The sequence below is a fragment of the Mobula birostris genome, chromosome 12 (genome assembly GCF_030028105.1).
Source record: "Mobula birostris isolate sMobBir1 chromosome 12, sMobBir1.hap1, whole genome shotgun sequence".
NCBI classification, from domain to species: domain Eukaryota; kingdom Metazoa; phylum Chordata; class Chondrichthyes; order Myliobatiformes; family Myliobatidae; genus Mobula; species Mobula birostris.
The window spans coordinates 3,773,007-3,795,799 of NC_092381.1; the positions used below are offsets into that span (position 1 = coordinate 3,773,007).

The 22,793-nt window shown below is 45.5% G+C and overlaps 1 protein-coding gene across 1 annotated transcript in view; it reads left to right on the forward strand.

Annotated features, from left to right (window-relative positions):
* acadm (acyl-CoA dehydrogenase medium chain) overlaps positions 1-22,793 on the forward strand; it is a 71,863-nt gene that overhangs the window by 23,107 nt on the left and 25,963 nt on the right. The window contains exons 3-8 of the mRNA XM_072273271.1: positions 235-332; positions 3,885-3,954; positions 9,737-9,837; positions 14,613-14,693; positions 14,790-14,920; positions 20,875-20,983. Of these exons, the coding sequence (XP_072129372.1) occupies positions 235-332; positions 3,885-3,954; positions 9,737-9,837; positions 14,613-14,693; positions 14,790-14,920; positions 20,875-20,983 (590 nt within the window). The remainder of the gene's footprint in view (positions 1-234; positions 333-3,884; positions 3,955-9,736; positions 9,838-14,612; positions 14,694-14,789; positions 14,921-20,874; positions 20,984-22,793) is intronic.

A 22,793-nucleotide genomic window follows, 5' to 3' on the forward strand; every position in this document is an offset into this window, starting at 1 on the left:
GGTAGGATGTGCACAGACGACCCCAGAGGTTGGCATCAAACCGGGTCTCCAGGGCTGTGAGGCACTGTGCCATTCTTGGGGTCCATTGTTTGAGAGCGTTTCTGTGCAGTACAGAGTGCTTTATTGTTGGAGGCACCACAGCAACTGGAAAAAGTTGCAGTAGATGATGCTTCCGGTTTAACATTAGGTCGTGGGAATCTCCCTCACCTCTTGCTTTTACCCTGAATGTTACAGAGCTCACAACAGAGCAGCGCGAGTTCCAGGAGACAGCACGGAAGTTTGCCCGGGAGGAGGTGCTCCCAGCAGCTGCAGAGTACGACAGGACTGGAGAGGTCAGTGGTCTCTACTGAGTACTCTGTATCACCAGCAGTGTGCAGCCTCGTCCATGCTCTTCACCTCCACACATGCATGGCCACTTTCACACAACTCTGCACCAGCCCCCCATTCTCCCCACCTGATAGCGTTTCACCTGGTGTGTTGAAAGGTACAGTGGCTCATGAAGGGGAAATTATCCTGGCAGAGCACAATAGTAGAACACTTTGCCCTAATTTGTCTGTCCTCACCACCACCCTTTGCCAGGTGTTCCACATACCCACCACTCTGTGTTTGTATTTATAAAAATAAAGTCACCACTGACGTCCTCCCCCTTCGCCCTATATTTTCCTTCAATCATGTTAAAATGATGTCCTCTCAATTTAGTAATTTTGACCCTGGGAATAAGTTTCTAACTGCTCTGTGGCTCTTATCTTGTAGACCTCTATCAGGTCGTGTCTCATCCTCTGCTTCAAAGAGAAAAGCCCTAGCTCACTGGACTTATCCTCATATGACGTATGCAAAGTTCTGAGGGTGTAGCTAGGGTAAATGCAACCAGGTTTTTCCACTCTAATTGGGTGTGACTACAGCCGGAGGTCATGGGTTAATAACCATATAACAATTACAGCACGGAAACAGGCCATCTCGGCCCTTCTAGTCCGTGCCAAACTCTTACTCTCACCTAGTCCCACCGACCTGCACTCAGCCCATAACCCTCCATTCCTTTCCTGTCCATATATCTATCTAATTTAACTTTAAATGACAACATCGAAGCTGCCTCAACCACTTCTGCTGGAAGCTCGTTCCACACAGCTACCACTCTCTGAGTAAAGAAGTTCCCCCTCATGTTACCCATAAACTTTTGTCCTTTAACTCTCAACTCATGTCCTCTCGTTTGAATCTCCCCCTACTCTCAATGGAAAAAGCCTATCCACATCAACTCTACCTATCCCCCTCATAATTTTAAATACCTCTATCAAGTCCCCCCTCAACCTTCTACGCTCCAAAGAATAAAGACCTAACTTGTTCAACCTTTCTCTGTAACTTAGGAGATGAAACACAGGCAACATTTTAGTAAATCTCCTCTGTACTCTCTCAATCTTACTGACATCTTTCCATAATTTGGTGACCAGAACTGTACACAATACTCCAAATTTGGCCTCACCAATGCCTTGTACAATTTCAACATTACATCCCAACTCCTATACTCAATGCTCTGATTAATAAAGGCCAGCATACCAAAAGCCTTCTTCACCACCCTATCCACAGAACTATGCACCATTATTCCTAGATTCCTCTGTTCTACAGCATTCTTCAATGCCCTACCATTTACCATGTATGTCCTATTTTGATTAGTCCTACCAAAATGTAGCACCTCACATTTGCAGCATTAAACTCCATCTGCCATCTTTCAGCCCACTCTTCTAACTGGCCTAAATCTCTCTGCAAGCTTTGAAAACCTACTTTATTATCCACAACTCCACCTATCTTAGTATTATCTGTTAAGGGTGAAAGGTGAAATGTTTAAAGGGAACATGAGGGGAAACTTTTTCAGTTCAGAGAGTGACGAGAGTGTGGAACGAGCTGTCAGCACAAATGGTGCACGGGTGCTTGATTTCAATGTTTAAGAGAAGTTTGGATAAGTACGTGACTGCTACTTACGGCCCAGTTGCAGATCAATGGGAGTAGGCAGTTTAAGTGGTTTGGTGCAGACTAGATGGGCTGAAGGGCCTGTTTCTGTGCTGAATTTTTCTATTACTCTGTAATATGCTCTCTAATTCAGCAGCATCCTAGTAAATCCCCTCTGCACCCTTACCCTCTTTAAAGCTTCCACATCCTTCCTATAATGAGGCAACCAGAGCTCATCTCTGACACCCCCACTGTGCTAGTCTCCAATCACCTTAAGACTCTGCCCCTCCATTTGCTATCTCCCCCCACCCCGGGGAAAAGTCCGTGTTTAAAATTGTACAATGCTGGTGCCCCTCAGTGGCTTTTTATCCTGTCAGGCAGCGTCTTACTGCATTAATGATACTTGTTACGAGGATGTGCAAACGATGTGATCATCAAAACTGTGTATCTATCCCACATGTGACAAATATACAATGGCTTTCAATCCAACTTAATTTGCTGGATTGCTGTTCAAAATTGGTCTTTTTCTTTGAAACAAAACACACACAAAATGCTGGAGGAACTCAGCAAGTTGGGTAGCATCGATGGAAATGGGCTGAGGCTCTTCATCAGGACTGGAAAGGAAGGGGAAAGCAGCCAGAATAAGGTGGTGGGGGAGAGGATGAGCTGGTAGCTGATAGGTGAGCCCAGGTGGATGAGGGGGGATGGAGTCAGAAGATGGGTTGAAGAGGTTGATGGTCTGAAAATAGACTGAAGGAGGAGGAATCTAACAGAAGATTATAGTGAACATGGGAGATGTTTCCCCTTCTTACCTCCTTATCTATTAGCTCCCCCGGAGCCCTCTGTCCCTTTGGCCCATGGTCCACTCGCCTCTCTTATCAGATTCCTTCACCTTCAGCCCTTTACCTCTTCCACCTATCATATCCCAGCTTCTCAACTGCATCCCTGTTCCTCCATGCAACCCCACTTCCCCCTCACCTTGCAACTTCTCACTTCATCCACTCTTCCCCCCCACCTCCACCTTCTCTCTCACCTGAACTCACCCGTCACCTGCCAGCTTGTACTCCTTCACGTCCCCCCGCCACCTTACTATGGCTTCTTTGACCCTTCCTTTCCAGTCCTGATGAAGGGTCTCGGCCTGGAACGTTGACCGTTTACTCTTCTCCATAGCTGCTGCTTGACGCGCGGAGTTCCTCCAGCATTTTGTGTGTTGCTCTGGATTGCCAACATCTGCAACATCTCTTGTGTTTACGAGTTTATTGCTGTCAAATGTACTAAGATGCAATGAAAATCTTTTGTATGCATACTGTTGAGGCAAATCAGTTCATACATAAGTATTTTAAGGTGATAGAAACGGAATGCAGAATAGAGATTTACAGAAATGACAGGTAGGTGGAGAGAACCTTTACTATCTGTTCAGATGACAGCAGGATAGAAGCTGTCTTGAACCTAATGTATGAGAGTCCTGGATAATGTTAGCTGCAGAGTCCATGGGGGGGGGGGGTGGTGAGGGAGCGGTGGTGTTGGTGGAGGCTTATGTCCGTGCTGAGCTGAACTGTGTCCACAACTCTCTGCGGTTTCTTACAGTCACGTGCAGATCAGTTGCCATGCCAAGTCATGATGTATTGGCATTGGATGCTCTCTGTGGTGCAAAGACAAAAAAAAATGGTGAGTCATCAGGGCTTGCCAGATGTCCTTAGCTTCCTGAGGGACTAGAGGTGTTCATGTACATTTTTCGGCCGTAACCTCGACATGGTTGGACCAGGCCATAGTTGGTTATATTTACAGCTGGGACCTGATGCATCTTTTAGCTATAATTTCACAAGCCTGGATAATTGTGTGTTGGAAAGTGAATTGTTGATGATGCAGAATAATGATGTCTGGTGAAGTTGTGTGCTGGGGGATGTACTCACTGTACTGATGATGCCTTGCCTTCTCTACAGTATCCTGTTCCACTGATTAAGAGAGCGTGGGAGTTGGGACTCATGAACACACACATTCCTGCAAGTTGTGGTAAGCAGGGAAATGTTTAAAAAGGGGAAACTGCTGGGAATATCGATATCTTCTGTAGAGTTATAGAGTAGAATACCACAGCACAGAAACAAGCCCTTCAGCACATCTAGTCTATACCGAAAGATTAATCTGCTTAGTCCCATCGACCTACATCCAGGCCATAATTCTCCATACCCCATCCTCCCATCCACAAATTCCTCATGAATGTGAAATTTAACCCACATCCACCACTTGCGATGGCAGCTCGTTCCACACTCGCACCGCGCTCTGAGTGGAAAAAGTTCCCCTTAAATGTTCCACCTGTCACCCTTAACCCATGACCTCTGGTTGTAGTCCCACCCAACCTCAGTGAAAAAAGCCTGTTTGCACTTACCTTGTCGATACCCCTCATAATTTTGTACACTTTATCAAATCTCCCCTCAGTTTTCTACGTCCTAACCTATTCAATCCTTCCTTATGACTCAGGTCCTCCAGACCCAGCAACAACTTCTAAATTTTCTCTACACTCTTTCAACCTTGTTTGTAGGTAGGTGACCAAAACTGCACAGGATTCTCCAAATTAGTGCTCACTAATGTCTTGTACAACTTCAATGTAAAATCCCATCTCCTAAACACAGTACATTGATTTATGAAAGCCAACGTGCCAGAAACTTTCTGTACGACCCTATCTACTTGTGAAACTCACACAGGAACTCAGCAAGCCAGGCAGCATCTCTGATAAGATCTAAGATGCTGCCTGGCTTGCTGGGTTCCTCCAGCATTTTGTGTATATCGCTCAGATTTCCAGCATCTGCGGATCTTTTTCTTGTTTGTGATTGGCTATCTATCTGTGGTGTTACTTTCAATGAATTATGGACCCGTATTCCCAGATCCCTTTGTTCTTCCACAGTCCCCAGTGCCCTAACATTCACCGTGTAAGACCTACAGTGGGGACAGGAGAAGTACCAGAGGATTGGAAGGTTGCAAGTGTTGTTCCCTTGTTCAAGAAAGGGAGTACAGATAACCCAGGAAATTATAGACCAGTGAATCTTACTTCAGTAGTGGGCAAATTGTTGGAGAAGATCCTGAAAGGCTGGATTTATGAGCATTTGGAGAGACATAATCTGATTAGGGATAGTCAGCATGGCTTTGTTAAGGGCAGGTCGTGCCTTACGAACCTGATTGAGTTCTTTGAGGATATAACAAAACACATTGATGAAGGTAGAGCAGTGGATGTAGTGTATGTGGATTTCAGTAAGGCATTTGATGAGGTTTCCCATGCAAGGCTCCTTCAGAAAGTAAGGAAGCATGGGATCCAAGGTGACCTTGCTTTGTGAATCCAGAATTGGCTTGCCCACAGAAGGCAAAGGGTAGTTGTGATGGTTCGTATTCTACATGGAGTTGGGTGATCAGTGGTGTTCTGCAGGGATCTGTTCTGGGACCCCTCCTCTTTGTGACTCTTAAAAATGACCTGGACGAAGAAGTAGAGTGGTGGGTCAGTAGATTTACTGATGACACAAGTTGGGGGTATTGTGGATAGACTGGATGGTTGACAGAGGTTACAGTGGGACATTGATAGGATGCAGAACCGGGCTGATGGAGTTCAACCCAGATAAGTCTGAGATGGTTCATTTCGGTAGGTCAAATTTGAAGGCAGAATATATTAATTGTAGGACTCTTGGCAGTGTGAAGGATCAGCAAGATCTTGAGGTTCATGTCCATAGGACACTCAAAGCTGCTGCGCAGGTTGACAGTGTGACTAAGAAGGCGTATGGTGTTTTGGCCTTCATCCGTGAGATTGAGTTCAAGAGCCGAGAGGTAATGTTATAGCTGTACAGGACCCTGGTCAGACCCCACCTGGAATATTGTGTTCAGTTCTGGTCATCTCATTACAGAAAGGATGTGGATACTATAGAGAGAATGCAGAGGAGACTTACAAGGATGTTGTCTGGATTGGAGAACATGCGTTATGAGAACAGGTTGAGGGAACTTGGCCTTTTCTCCTTGGAGCGACAGAGGATAAGAGATGACCTGATAGTGGTCTATAAGATGATGAGAGGCATTGATTGTGTGGATAGCCAGAGGGTTTTCTGAAATGGCTAACACGAGGAGCATAGGTTTAAAGTACTTGGAAGTAGGTACAAGGGGGATGTCAGAGTTAAGTTTTTCACACAGAGTGGTGGGTGCGTGGAATGCACTGCCATCGAAAGAGGTAGAGGCGGACACGATAGGGTCTTTTAAGAGGTAGGTACATGGAGCTTAGAGAAATAGAGGGCTACGCGGTAGGGAAACTCTAGGCAGTTTCTAGAGCAGTTACATGCTCAGCACAACACAGTGGGACGAAGGGCCTGTAATGCACTGATTTCTATGTTTCTGTGTAACAATGATTGACAAGAGAAGTCAAAGACAGCATAAAAGCAAATAAGAGGACATATAATCTAACAAAATTTAGTGGAAAGCTGGTGGCCCAATTTTAAATTCGAGAAAATCTGCTGATGCTGGGAATCCAAGTAACACACACACAAAATGCTGGAGGAACTCAGCTGGCTAGGCAGCATCTATGGAAAAGAGTAAACAGTCGATGCAACACTCACAACACGCTGGAGGAACTCAGCAGGTCGGGCAGCATCCGTGGAAACGATCAGTTAACGTTTCGGGCCGGAACCCTTCGTCAGGACTGAAGAGGGAAGGGGCAGAGGCCCTATAAAGAAGGTGGGGGGAGGGAGGGTGGGAAGGAGAGGAGAAGTACAGTCGATGTTTTGGGTCGAAAACCTTCAGCAGGACTACAGCCTGGCCTGCTGAGTTCCTCCAGCATTTTGTGTGTGTTACTTGGAAACGTTGTGGATTGGGAATCTTTTTTAAGAAAAAACAACAGAAGCCAATTAAAAAAATACGGAGAGAAAAGCTGACCTGTGAAGGTAAGCCAGCCAATAATATCAAAGAGGATGCCAAAAGTTTTTTCAGATGCAGAAAGAGTAAAAGCAAAGCAAGAGGTAATACTGGGAGACAAAGAAATTGTGGGCAAATTGAATATATATTTTGCTTCAGTCTTCACTGCGGAAGATATGAGCAGTATGCCAGAAACTCGAGTGTGTCTGGGGGCAGAAGTGAGAGTAGTTGCTATCACCAAGGAGAAGGTGCTTGAAAACTGAGAGGTCTGAAGATGGATGAGTCACGTGGACCAGATGGACTAGGCCCCAGGGTTCTGAAGGATGTAGCTGAAGAGATTGTGAAGGCATTAATAATGATCTCTCAAGAACCACCAGAATTTGGAATAGTTCTGGAGGACTGGAAAATTGCAAATGTCACTCCACTGTTCAAAAAGGGAGGGAGGCAGAAGAAAGGAAATCATACACCAATTAGCCTGAATTCAGTGGCTGGGAAGATGTAGGAGTCCATTATTACGGAGGCACATGATAAAGTAGGCCAAAGTCAGTATTGTTCCCTTAAGAGGAAATCTTCCCTGACAAATCTGTTAGAATTCTTTGAGGAAATACCAGGCAGGGTAGACGAAAGAGAGTCAATGGATGTTGTGTACTTGGATTGTCAGAAGGCCTTTGACAAGGTGCCACATGAGGCTGCTTAACAAGCCACAAGCCCATGGTACAACAGAAAAGTTACTTCCAAGGATTGAAGATTGGCTGATTGGCAGGAGGCAAAGGTGAGCCTTTTCTGATTGGCTGCCGCTGACTAGTGGTGTGCCACAGAGATCAGTGTTGACACATTCTTTTCACGTTATATGTCAATGATTTGGATGATAGAATTGATGGCTTTGTGGGCAAATTTGCAAATGATACAAAGATAGGTGGAGAGGCAGGTACTGCTGAGGAAGCAGAGAATCTGTAGAAGGACTTAGACAGATTAGGAAAATGGGCAAGGAAGTGGCAGATAGAATGCAGTGTCAGGAAGTGTACGGTCATGCACTTTGGGACAATGAATGAAGGCGTAGACTATTTTCTAAATGGGGAGAAAATTAAAAACTCCGATGGGCAAAAGGGCTTGGGAGTCTGTACAGGATTCCCTAAAGGTCAATTTGTAGATTTGCTTTTATATCATTTTTTTATTCTTTATAATTGTTGATGTTTTTGTTGCATATCTGACCTGAGCAACACACCACAGCATGTTCCTAATGCATGTGAATGTATACGGCAGATAAAGTTGATCCTTAATGCTCTTAAACTCAAAGAGGTGCAATTTCCCGTGCTCCCTTTAAACTCAATGAGTACGTTGAAATCTTATTATGGTGTAACATTTGTAGGGAAAAAAAAACAATGAATACCATGTTGTGAGTAGCATGTTAATCAGAGTAACATGCAATTATCCAGAAAATCTGGGGGCCTAGCACCACTAGAGGGCTGGGTTATCAGATTTTTATTGAGATGAGAGGCACAGAATGAGTGGGCAGCCAAGAGTTTTTCCCAGGGAAGTAATACCTAATGTAAGGACTTTGGAGACGTCAGAGGCAGGTTTTTACACAGAGCAGTGAATGTGTGGAATGCCTTGCTGAGGTGATGGTAGAAGCAGATACATTAGGGACATTTAAGATAGGCACATGGATGAAGAAGGATGAAGAAAAATGAAGGGCTCTGTGGGAGGGAAAACTACTGAGAAAAAGATATGGGGGAGACTGATTGTGGACATCTTCACAGAACTAGCACAGTCCTGATGGGCCAAATAGCCGATGTCGAGGTTTGAGGTTCAACAAGAGGGCTAATGGGCTCCATCAGAGTTTTTCTGTGCTTCAAAAAATGGAGGGTTATGTGGCCTAATTCCGCTCCAGTGTTTTAGAGGCACAGATTGAGTGGATAGCCAGAGATGTTTCTCCCAGGGCAGAAATTGCTAATACAAGCTGGTATAATTTCAAGGTAATTGGAGGGAAGTATTGGGGGGGGGGGGGGGGGGAATGTCAGAGGTCGTTTTTTTCCTTTTGTCGCAAAGTGTTGAGTGCGTGGAACGATCTGCCAAGAGTTGTGTTAGAGGCAGCTACTTTAGGGACATTTAAGAACAGTGAATAGGCACATGGACAGTAGAAACATGTAGGGCTATGTGGGTGGGAAGGAAGGATTAGATTGATCTTAGGAGGTTAAAAGGTCAGCACAACATCGTGAGCTGAGGGGCCTATACTATGCTGTACTGTTCTATAACAATTTATCAAGTACTTAATCACCTGTAAAGTATTTTGCAATAAGACCATAATACATAGGAGCAGAATTACGCCATTTGGCCCATTTAGTCTGCTCCACCAGTCAATCATGACTGATCCTTTTCTCCCCTCCTCAGCCCCACTCCCCGGCCTTCTCCCTGTCACCTTTGATGCCGTGTCCAATCAAGAACCCATCAATCTCTGCCTTGATTGCAATCTCTGCAGTCAATGACCTGTCCTCCACAGCTGCCTGTGGTAACAAATTCCATAAGTTCACCACCCTCAAGCTAAAGAAATTTCTCCACATCTGTTTTAAATGGACACCCCTATATCCTGAGGCTGTGCCCTCTTGTCCTAGACTCTCCCACCATGGAAAACAACCTTTCCACATCTACTCTGTCTAGACCTTTCTACATTCGAAAAGTTTCAATGAAATTCCCCCCCCCCCACATCCATCAAAGTTCCAGCAAGATAGCCAGAGCTATCAAGTGTTCCTCGTACGATAACCCTTTCATTCCCAGAATGATTCTGGTGAACCTCCTGTAAACCCTCTCCAATGCCCTTCAAAAATGTAATGCTTTCCCATTTATTTTTCAGCAGTGACTGTTTAATCTGCTTCCATAGTTTCTATAGCTTCATGGTTTTTGTTTTGTCTTCCAGGTGGAATGGGACTGGGAATCTTTGATTCCTGCCTCATTACTGAAGAAATAGCTTATGGATGCACTGGTATTCAGACTGCAATTGAAGCCAACTCACTGGGGGTAGGCATAGAGATCTGTATTTCCTTCTGTCCCTCCATCTCCATAAAGGTTCTCCCTGTAACCTTCAACACCCTGACTAATCAGGAACCTATCAACCTCGACCTTCATTATACCCAATGATTTGGCCTCTACAGCCATTTGTGGCAATGAATTCCATAAATTCACCACCCTCTGGCTGAAGAAATTCCTCCACATCTCCATTCTAAAGGAATGTCGCTTGAGAAGGAGGTAAATTTTGATAGAAATTACCACTGTTTTGCCAGATCATTTGGACTGGAAATCCACCAATTTGTCTTGTCTCCATTTACCGTATCACCAAAGACTCAAGCAAATCTCTGCAGATATTCTGACTGGTTGTGTCACTGTATGTTGTGGAGAGACCACTGCACAGGATTGGGGATAAAGTAACACACTCAGCCATCTCCATCATGGGCACTAGCCTCCCCAGCATCGAGGGCACCTTCAAATGGGGGGGAGGGGAATGTCGACTCAGACCATGAGAGGCCTGCGTCGGGCATTTTCATGCCTTACAAGGCGCAGATTGGAAGTCTGTGTGGGGGCGCCACTCCTCGCACAGACACTAGAGCAATGTGTGATTAAGTGCCTTGCTCAAGGACATAAACACGCTGCCACAGCTGAGGCTCGAACTAGTGACACTAAGATCACTAGACGAACGCCTTAATCACTTGGCCACGTGCCCAACACCAAATGGTGATGCCTCAAAAAGAGTAGCATCTGTTATGAAGGACCCTCACCATCTATCACATTCCCTCTTCTCATTGTTACCGTCGGGGAGGAGATACAGGAGCCAGAAGACACACACTCAACATTTAAGGAACAGCTTCTTCCCACTGCCCTCACATTTCTGAACAGTCAATGAACACTAGCTCACTATCTTGCTCGTTTTGCACCGTATTTTTCTATATATTCATAGAAACATAGAAAACCTACAGCACAATACAGGCCCTTCGGCCCACAATGCTGTGTTGAACATGTCCTTAATTTAGAGGCTACCCATAGCCCTCTATTTTTCTAAACTCTAAACTCCATGCACCTATCCAGGAGTCTCTTAACAGACCCTATTGTATCTGCCTCCACCACAGTCGTTGGCAGCCCATTCCACGCACTCACCACTCTGCATTTTTTTTAAAATTACCCCTGACGTCTCCTCTGTACCTACTTCCAAGCACCTTAAAACTGTGCCCTCTCGTGTTAGCCATTTCAGCCCTGGGGAAAAAGCCTCTGACTATCCACACGATCAATGCCTCTCATTATCTTGTACACCTCTATCAGGTCACCTCTCACCCTCCATTGCTCCAAGGAAAAAAGGCCAAGTTCACTCAACCTGTTCTCATAAGGCATGCTCCCCAGTCTAGCCAACATCCTTGTAAATCTCCTCTGCACCCTTTCTATGGTTTCCACATCCTTCCTGTAGTGAGGCAACCAGAACTTCCAAGTTCTCCAAGTGGGGTCTGATCAGAGTCCTACATAGCTGCAACATAATCTCTTGGCTCCTAAACTCAATCTCACGATTGATGAAAGTCAATACACCGTATGCCTTCTTAACCACACAGTCAACCTGCGCAGTAGCTTTGAGTGTCCTATGGACTCGGACCCCAAGATCCCTCTGATCCTCCACACTGCCAATAGTCTTGCCATTAATACTATATTCTGCCATCATATTTGACCTACCAAAATGAACCACTTCACACTTATCTGGGTTGAACTCCATCTGCCACTTCTCAGCCTAGTTTTATATCCTATTACTGTCCCACCGTAACCTCTGACACTCCACTCTATCCACAACACCCCCAACCTTTGTGTCATCAGCAAATTTACTAACCCATCCCTCCACTTACTCATCCAGGTCATTTATAAAAATTACAAAAAGTCAGGGTCCCAGAACAGATCCCTGAGGCACACCACAGGTCACCGAACTCCTGCAGAATATGACCCATCTACAGCCACTCTTTGCCTTCTGTGGGCAAGCCAGTTCTGGATCTACAAAGCAATTGTTCCCTTGGATCCTATGCCTCCTTACTTTCTCAATAAGCCTTGTAGGAGGTTACCTTATCAAATGCCTTGCTGAGATCCATATACACTACATCTACCTTCATCAATGTGTTTAGTCATATCCTCAAAAAATTCAATCAGGCTCATAAGGCATGACCTGCCTTTCACAAAGCCATGCTGACTATTCCTAATCAATAACCATGATCACAGTGAATGGCGGTGCTGGCTCGAAGGGCCGAATGGCCTACTCCTGCACCTATTGTCTATTATGCCTCTCCAAATGTTTATAAATCCTGCCTCTCTGGTTCTTCTCCATCAACTCACCGACCACTGAAGCAAGACTCACTGGGCTATCTCTACTCCCTTTCTTGAATAAGAGAACAACATCTGCAGCCCTTCAATCCTCCGCAAAGAGCATCACCAGAGGCTCAGCAATCTCTTCCCTCGCCTTCCACGGTAGCCTGGGGTACATCTCATCCAGTCCGGCAACTTATCCAACTTGATGCTTCCAAAAGCTCCAGCACATCCTCTTTCTTAATATCTACATGCTCAAGCTTTTCAGTCAGCTGCAAGTCATCCCTACAATCGCCAAGATCCTTTTCTGTAGTGAATACTGAAGCAAAGTATTCATTAAGTACCTCTGCTATCTCCTCCGGTTCCATACACACTTTTCCACTATCACACTTGATTGGTCCTATTCTGTCATATCTTATCCTCTTGCTCTTCACATACTTGTAGAATGCCTTGGGGTTTTCCTTAATCATGTCCGCCATGGCCTTCTCATGGCCCCTTCAGGCTCTCCTAATTTCATTCTTAATCTCCTTCCTGCTAGCTTTATAATCTTCTAGATCTCTATCATTACCTAGTTTTTTGAACCTTTCGTAAGCTTTTCTTTTCTTCTTGACTAGATTTACAACAGCCTTTGTACACCACGGTTCCTGTACCCTACCATAACTTCCCTGTCTCATTGAAATGTACCTATGCAGAACTCCACGCAAATATCCCCTGAACGTTTGCCACATTTCTTCCATACATTTCCCTGAGAACATCTGTTCCCAATTTATGCTACCAAGTTCCTTCCTGATAGCTTCATATTTCCCCTTACTCCAGTTAAACATTTTCCTGACTTGTCTGTACCTATCCCTCTCCAGTGCTACGGTAAAGGAGATAGAATTGTGATCACTATCTCCAAAATGCTCTCCCACATGAGAGATCTGACACCTAACCAGGCTCACTTCCCAATTGCAGATCAAGTACAGCCTCTCCTCTTGTCGGCTTATCTATATAATTGTGTCAAGAAACCTTCCTGAAAACACCTAAATAACTCCACCCCATCTGAACCACTTGTTCTAGCGAGATGCCAATCGATTATTTGGGAAATTAAGTTCTCCCACCACAACAACCCTGTTATTATTATTCCTTTTCAGAATGTGTCTCCCTATCTGCTCCTCGATGTCCCTGTTACTATTGGGTGGTCTATATAAAAAAAACACTTAATTGACCCCTTCCTGTTCCTAACTTCCACCCATAGAGACTCCATAGACAATCCCTCCATGACTTCCTCCTTTTCTGCAGCCGTGGCACTATCTCTGAGCAACAGTGCCATGCCTCCACCTCTTTTGCTTCCCTCCCTGTCCTTCTAAAGCCTGGCACTCGAAGTAACCATTCCTGCCCCTGAGCCATCCAAGTCTCTGAATTGGTCACAACTCAATAGCTCCAAGTACTGGTCCATGCTCTAAGCTCATCTGCTTTGTGAATAATTTATAGGCATCTGTTAGTTTTGTGAGACCATGGATTTGTGCCTTGGAAGGTTTCCAGGGTGCATGCCTGGGCAAGGTTGTATGGAAGACTGGCAGTTGTCCATGCTGCGAGTCTCTCCTCTCCATGCCACTGATGTTGTCCAAGGGAAGGGCATTAGGACCCATAGAGCTTGGCATCGGTGGTTAAGCGCCTTGCTCAAGGACACAACACGCTGCCTCAGCCAAGGCTCAAACTAGCGACCTTCAGAACACTAGACGAACGCCTTAACCACTTGGCCACACACCAACACTGTTCATAATCCTTATTGTAATTCTTATTCTTATTCGTAATTTTTGCCCTTCACTGTACTGCTATCATAAAACAGCAATTTTCATGACATGCACCCAGTGGCCAATTAATTTGATACCTCCTGTCCATAATAAAGTGGCCACTGAATATATGTTTATGTTCTTCTGCTGCAGTAGCCCATCCATTTCAAAGATGGATGTGTTGTGAGTTTAGAGGTGTTCCTCTGCACACCACTGTTGTCGTGTAGTTATTTGAGTTATTGTCATCTCCCTGTCAGTTTGAACCAGTCTGGCCATTCTCCTCTGACGCCTGTCAGCAATAAGCTGTTTTTGTCTTGATCCCAAGAGGTCAGCAGATTCTGAGATGCTCAAACCACCCCATCTGGCACCAACAACCCTGTCAAAGTCGCTTAGATCACATTTCTTCCCCATTCTGATGTTTGATCTGAACAACAGCTGAATCTCTTGGGCACGTCTGTATGCTTTTATGCATCGAGTTGCTGCCAGATGGTTGGCTGATTTAACAAGCAGGTGTCCAGGTGCACCTTAAAAAGTGGCCACAAGTTTAAATTTTAATTGTAGTACCATATTTTTTTATGTCCAGCACTGTACTGCTGCTGCAAAACAGCAAATTTCACAATGTGTATATATCAGTGATAATAAACATAATTCTGAAACAGCCTGCCTTTAACCTGAAGTCTCTTCCTTTTTTAGCAAATGCCGGTCATCCTGTCTGGGAACGAGCAGCAGCAGAAGAAATACCTGGGCCGGATGACAGAAGCTCCCCTGATGTGTGTGAGTGCAGCTCATAATTTCCGTTTGCGGCACCCTCTTCTGCGAGGAAGGAGCTCGTGCACCCCCTGCTAACCGAGCACTTCTCTGTCTGCGCAGGCCTACTGTGTCACGGAGCCAGGAGCAGGCTCCGATGTGGCTGGAGTTAAGACCCGAGCCGAGAAGAAGGGCAGTGAGTACGTTGTCAATGGGCAGAAGATGTGGATCACCAATGGAGGCAAGGCAAACTGGTAGGTAACACACATCAAAGTTGCTGGTGAATGCAGCAGACCAGGCAGCATCTCTAGGAAGAGGTACAGTCGACGTTTCAGGCCGAGACCCTTCGTCAGGACTAACTGAAGGAAGAGCTAGAAAGAGATTTAAAAGGGGGGGGTGGAGATCCAAAATCACTGGTAGGTCTCCATCCAACTGAGGCAGCCACACCACAGCAACACCCATTGTTAATACCATAAGCAAAAAAATCGGGATGACAACTAGATATAGAATGTTAGAGAACAATAGCACAGAAACATGCCATTTGGCCCATCTTGTCTATACTAAATGGTCCTAATTAATTAAAGTTAATAATCCTTGAACTGTACAGGCTATTTGACCCATATTCCTTCTACTAGATCTGGCAAAACTCTCAAAGTCAAGATATATTTATTATCTAAGTGAGTATGCATTACAATATGCTACCCTGAGATTTTTTATTGGGATTTATGGGAAAATAAATACAATTGAATTTATGAAGAAGTACATATAAAGACAGACAACTACTGTGCAGTAGAAAATAAATGGCACAAATAATTCAAAAATGCTGGTGTACGCAGCCGGCCAGTCAGCATCTCTAGGAAGAGGTACAGTCGACGTTTCGGGCTGAGACCTTTCGTCAGGAATCAATGGGGACAGGAGAGGTTCCGGAGGATTGGGGGGTTGCAGATGTTGTTCTTTTATTCAAGAAAGGGAGTAGAGATAGCCCTGGAAATTATAGACTAGTGAGTCTTACTTCAGTAGGTTGAAGGGGAGGATCCTGAGGAGCAGGATTTATGAACATTTGGACAGACATAATATGATTAGGAATAGTCAGCTTGGCTTTGTCAAAGGCAGGTCATGCCTTAAGAGCCTGATTGAATTTTTTGTGAATGTGACAAACAGTGATAAAGGTAGAGCAGTAGATTAGTGTATATGGATTTCAGCAAGGCATTTGATAAGGTACCCCATGCAAGGCTTATTGAGAAAGTAAACACAAAATACTCTGCAGATGCTGGGGTCAAAGCAACACTCACAACACGCTGGAGGAACTCAGCAGGTCGGGCAGCATCTGTGGAAACGATCAGTCGACGATTCGGGCCTGAACCCTTCATCAGCACTGAAGAGGGAAGGGGCAGAGGCCCTATAAGGAAGGTGGGGAGAGGGTGGGAAGGAGAAAGCTGGTAGGTTCCAGGTGAAAAACCAGTAAGGGGAAAGATAAAGGGGTGAGGGGAAGCAAGGAGGTGATAGGCAGGAAAGGTGAAGAAGGAATAGGGGAAAACACAATGGGTAGTAGAAGGAGGCGGAACCATGAGGGAGGTGATAGGCAGCTGGGGGAGGGGGCAGAGTGAAATAGGGATAGGGGAAGGGAAGGGAATTACCGGAAGTTGGAGAATTCTATGTTCATACCAAGGGACTGGAGACTACCTAGACGGTATATGAGGTGTTGCTCCTCCAACCTGAGTTTAGCCTCATCCTGGCAGTAGAGGAGGCCATGTATGGACATATCTGAATGGGAGTGGGAAGCAGAGTTGAAGTGGGTGGCTACTGGGAGATTCTGTCTGTTTTGGCAGATGGAGTGGAGGTGCTCGATGAAGCGGTCCCCCAATCTGCGTCGGGTTTCACTGATGTAGAGGAGGCTGCACTGGGAGCACCGGATGCAATAGAACATAGAATAGTACAGCACAATACAGGCCCTTCGGCCCACAATGTTGTGCCGACCCTCAAACCCTGCCTCCCATATAAGCCCCCACCTTAGATTCCTCCATATACCTGTCTAGTAGTCTCTTAAACTTCACTAGTGTATCTGCCTCCACCACTGACTCAGGCAGTGCATTCCACGCACCAACCACTCTCTGAGTAAAAAACCTTCCTCTAATATCCCCTTTGAACTTCCCACCCATTACCTTAAAACCATGTCCTCTTGTATTGAGCAGTGGTGCCCTGGGGAAGAGGTGCTGGCTATCCACTCTATCTATTCCTCTTATTATCTTGTACACCTCTACCATGTCTCCTCTCATCCTCCTTCTCTCCAAAGAGTAAAGCCCTAACTCCCTTAATCTTTGATCATAATGCATACTTTCTAAACCAGGCAGCATCCTGGTAAATCTCCTCTGTACCCTTTCCAATGCTTCCACATCCTTCCTATAGTGAGGTGACCAGAACTGGACACAGTACTCCAAGTGTGGCCTAACCAGAGTTTTATAGAGCTGCATCATTACATCGCGACTCTTAAACTCTATCCCTCGACTTATGAAAGCTAACACCCCATAAGCTTTCTTAACTACCCTATCCACCTGTGAGGCAACTTTCAGGGATCTGTGAACATGTACCCCGAGATCCTCTGCTCCTCCACACTACCAAGTATCCTGCCATTTACTTTGTACTCTGCCTTGGAGTTTGTCCTTCCAAAGTGTACCACCTCACACTTCTCTGGGTTGAACTCCATCTGCCACTTCTCAGCCCACTTCTGCATCCTATCAATGTCTCTCTGCAATCTTTGACAATCCTCTACACCATCTACAACACCACCAACCTTTGTGTCGTCTGCAAACTTGCCAGCCCACCCTTCTACCCCCACATCCAGGTCGTTAATAAAAATCACGAAAAGTAGAGGTCCCAGAACAGATCCTTGTGGGACACCGCTAGTCACAATCCTCCAATCTGAATGTACTCCCTCCACCACAACCCTCTGCCTTCTGCAGGCAAGCTAATTCTGAATCCACCTGGCCAAACTTCCCTGGATCCCATGCTTTCTAACTTTCTGAATAAGCCTACCGTGTGGAACCTTGTCAAATGCCTTACTAAAATTCATATAGATCACATCCACTGCACTACCCTCATCTATATGCCTGGTCACCACCTCAAAAAACTCTATCAGGCTTGTTTGACACGATCTGCCCTTCACAAAGCCATGCTGACTGTCCCTGATCAGACCATGATTCTCTAAATGCCTGTAGATCCTATCTCTAAGAATCTTTTCCAACAGCTTTCCCACCACAGACATAAGGCTCACTGGTCTATGATTACCCGGACTATCCCTACTACCTTTTTTGAACAAGGGGACAACATTTGCCTCCCTCCAATCCTCTGGTACCATTCCCGTGGACAACGAGGATATAAAGATCCTAGCCAGAGGCTCAGCAATCTCTTCTCTTGCCTCGTGGAGCAGCCTGGGGAATATTCCGTCAGGCCCCAGGGACTTATCTGTCCTAATGTATTTTAACAACTCCAACACCTCCTCTCCCTTAATATCAACATGCTCCAGAACATCAACCTCACTCATATTGTCTTCACCATCATCAAGTTCCCTCTCATTGGTGAATACCAAAGAGAAGTATTCATTGAGGACCTCGCTCACTTCCACAGCTTCCAGGCACATCTTCCCACCTTTATCTCTAATTGGTCCTACCTTCACTCCTGTCATCCTTTTTTCTTCACATAATTGAAGAATGCCTTGGGGTTTTCGGTTATCCTACTCGCCAAGGCCTTCTCATGTCCCTTACTTGCTCTTCTCAGCCCCTTCTTAAGCTCCTTTCTTGCTACCCTATATTCCTCAATAGACCCATCTGATCCTTGCTTCCTAAATCTCATGTATGCTGCCTTCTTCCACCTGACTAGATTTTCCACCTCACTTGTCACCCATGGTTCCTTCACCCTACCATTCTTTATCTTCCTCACCGGGACAAATTTATCCCTAACATCCTGCAAGAGATCTCTAAACATCGGCCACATGTCCATAGTACATTTCCCTGCCAAAACATCATCCCAATTCACACCCGCAAGTTCTAGCCTTATAGCCTCATAATTTGCCTGTCCTCTCTGATTCTATCCTTTTCCATGATAATGTTAAAGGCCAAGGAGCGGTGGTCACTGTCCCCCAGATGCTCACCCACTGAGAAATCTGTGACCTGACCCGGTTCATTACCTAGTACTAGATCTAGTATGGCATTCCCCCTGGTCGGCCTGTCCACATACTGTGACAGGAATCCGTCCTGGACACACTTAACAAACTCTGCCCCATCTAAACCCTTGGAACTAATCAGGTGCCAATCAATATTAGGGAAGTTAAAGTCACCCATGATAACAACCCTGTTATTTTTGCACCTTTCCAAAATCTCTGCCTCCCAATCTGCTCCTCTGTATTTCTGCTGCTACCAGGGGGCCTATAGAATACCCCCAGTAGGGTAACTGCTCCCTTCCTATTCCTGACTTCCACCCATATTGACTCAAAAGAGGATCCTGCTACATTACCCACCCTTTCTGTAGCTGTAATAGTATCCCTGACCAGTAATGCCACCCCTCCTCCCCTTTTTCCGTCCTCTCTATCCCTTTTAAAGCACTGAAATCCAGGAATATTGAGAATCCATTCCTGCCCTGGTGCCAGCCAAGTCTCTGTAATGGCCACTACATCATAATTCCAAATATGTATCCAAGCTGTCAGTTCATCACCTTCGTTCCTGATGCTTCTTGCATTGAGGTACACACATTTCAGCCCTTCTACCTTACTGTCTTTACACCGTTTATTCTGCTTCTCTTTCCACAAAGCCTCTCTGTATGTTAGATCTGGCTTTACTCCATGCACTCCTTTCACTGCTCTATCGCTCTGGGTCCCATCCCCCTCGGAAATCAGTTTAAACCCTCCTGAACCATGCTAGCAAACCTACCTGCAAGGATATTTCTCCCCCTCGAGTTCAGGTGCAACCCATCCAATCTGTACAGGTCCCACCTTCCCCAGAAGGGATCCCAATGATCTAAAAATCTAAAACCCCGCTCCCTGCACCAACTCCTCAGCCACGCATTCAACTGCCATCTCCTCCAATTCTTACCATCACTGTCATGTAGCACTGGCAGCAATCCTGAGAACGCCACCCTTGAGGTCCTGTTCTTCAGCCTTCTGCCTAATTCCTGAAACTCACACTTCAGGACCTCATCCCTCTTCCTGCCTATGTTGTTAGTCCCAACATGTATCACGACTTCTGATTGCTTTCCTTCTCGTACCAGGATGTCGTGCACCTGGTCAGAGACATCCCGGACCCTGGCACCCGGGAGGTAACAAACCATGCGGGTGTCCTTCTCACGTTGATGAGAGATGACCCCAACAGACTCACAAGTGAAGTGCTGCATTTTGGGTTTTCCCATTGAGATGGTGGGGTGTTGTTCTTGAAACTGGAGAGCCTGGCCAGTTGGGGTTCTGTATGGAAGGGAATTCATAAATTGAGGAAGAAGCCTCCGAGACTCTCAATGTTGATGTGCAGAGTGGTCTGAGGTCCAAGTTCATTGCTTCCTGAAAGTGGCGATGTAGGTTGATAGTTGTGGTTGAGGAGGCACATGGCATGTTTGTGGCATAGGGTTCGACTCAGGAAGTTATGTTGCAGTTTTATAAAGCTCTTGTTAGGCCGCCGCTGAAGTTTTGCATACTGTGCTGGTCGCCACATTATCAAAAGGATGTCAGAGCTCTGAGAGGGTGCAGAAGAGGCTTACTTGGATTCTGCCTGAGGTAGAACTGTCTATCACCAGACGGCATGAATTGAAGGTAAGAGGGCAATGTCAAAAGACCAGCATAGTGGTTAATTTAATGCTTTACAGTCTCAGTGACCTGGGTTCAACTCGCACTGCTTTCTGGAACAAGTGACCACATGGGTTTTCTGCAGTTTCCTCCGACATTCCAAAGACATGTAGTACTGGTTAGTTGGTAAGTTGATTACCTGTGTGTAATTGGTCAGCGTGGGCTGGTTGAGCCAGAAGGGTGTGTTGCAATGCTGGATCTCTAAAACAAAAGGCCTGTTTCTGTGCTTTACTGGATTCATTTAGTTGGCCATTTGGTCACTAGTTTAATTAGTTCAGCACTATATTGTGGGCTGAAGGGCCTATTTCTGTGCTGTATTCTTCTATGAGAATGTCGAGTTGACTGTGGACAGCAGGAACAGTAATTTTAATATTTGTTTCCAAGGTATTTCCTCCTGGCTCGAACAAATCCTGATCCCAAGGCACCTGCAGGCAAGGCCTTCACTGGATTCATCGTGGATGCAGATTCCCCTGGAATCCAAATCGGAAGGAAGGTATTCATTCGTATGGCTCTGGGCCTGTATTCGCTGGAGTTCAGAAGAATTGGTGGGGGGTGTGGATCTCGTTGAAACTTATCAAATGTTGAAAGGCTTAGATGATGTGGAGAGCATATTTTCTATAGTGGGGCGAGTCTAGGACCAGCGGGCCCAAATTCAGAATAGAAGGTTGTCTCTTTAGAACAGAGATGAGGAAGAATTTCTATGGTCAGGGGATGATGGATCTGTGGAATTCATTGCCAGAGACTGCTGTTCAGGCAAAGTCATTGGATATATTTAAAGCGGAGTTTGATAGGTTCTTGATTAGTCAGGGTGTTAAAGTTTATGGGGAGAATGAGGTTGAGTGGGGTAATAAATCAGCCATGATGGAATGGCCTCATTCTGTTTCTATGTCCTATGGTATGGAGAAATGGTCAGATTATTTTTGTTAACCATTGGCTCTCTCCAGTACCAACTTTCTGACTGCCCCCATTTTAATCACTTCAGCAGCAATGGCTTTGGCTCCCTGTAACCTTCTTTGACTGTCCCCCTTGCATTCTCACTGGCATTCTATGCCCTTGCTTCTGGGCCCCTCTGCTGATGAGAACAGTTTCTATCTCCTCTGCCCAGGACCTTTGTCATTTTAACTCCATCCATCCATCAGATCCCCTCGTGTCTTCTCTTCCATGGAGAAGAGCCCTGGTCTCTCCAATCTCCAGAACTAAAGTCCCTCATTACTGAAACCCTCTCCAAAGCCTTCACTTCTTCCCCGTCGTGTGCTCCAAGAACAGGGCACATTCTTTGATTTGTGGCCAGACTAGTGCTTAATAAAGCTGTTTCATGAGATCCTTGAACTTGATAGGGCGGCGTATTGCCCTTCATTAGTCAAGGGACTGAGTTCAAGAGCCGTGAGGTAATGTTGCAGCTCTATAAACCCCTGGTTAGACCACACTTGGAGTATTGTCTTCAGTTCTGGTCGCCTCACTATAGGAAAGATGTGGAAGCTTTAGAAAGGGTGCAGAGGAGATTTACCAGGGTGCTATCTGGATTAGAGAGCATGTCTTATGAGAATAGATTAAGTGAGCTCGAGCTTTGCTCTTTGGAGCAAAGGTGGATGAGAGGTGACTTGATTGAGGTCTACAGCATAAGCATAGATCAAGTGGTCAAAAATTTTTATCCCAGGGTGGAAATGGCTAATACAAGGAGGTCTAATTTCAAGGAGGAAAGTATAAGGGGGATGTCAGATCTGGTTTTTTTACTCACAGCGAGAGGTGGTGGCAGAGGCAGATGCATTCGGAAGATTTCAGAAATAAGTTCAAGAGATTCTGCAGGGCATTTTGAGAGATTCTTAGGCACATGGATGATAGAAGAATGGAGGGCTATGCAGGAAAGGAGGGTTAGATTGATCTCAGTGGTGAAAAGACTGACACAACATTATGGGGAAAAGAGCCTGTACTATGCTGTAATGTGCAATGTCCAGTGGTGTAAAGGATGGATACTAAAACAAACCGTAGCTGAGGAAATGTTACACACCAAGTTCAGCCTGACACCTCTGGTGTCACTCTTGAGTCTCACAACAGAAGAGCTGTTCTTCCTCCACCTATTCCCTGCAAGATATTTAATATTTTTGAATAGCAGAACCTACCTCCTTTCCTGATTGGCATGGATGAGTAGGCTGACTATGATCATTAGCCAATGAAAATGCCCATCTAAGCTGGCCATGGCCTATATCCCTCTGAAGCTTTCCTACCCGTGTACCATTACAGCAGGTATAATCATGATGATACCTGCTAGAACCACTCTCTGCGTGGAAGGTGTTGCCTCTGAT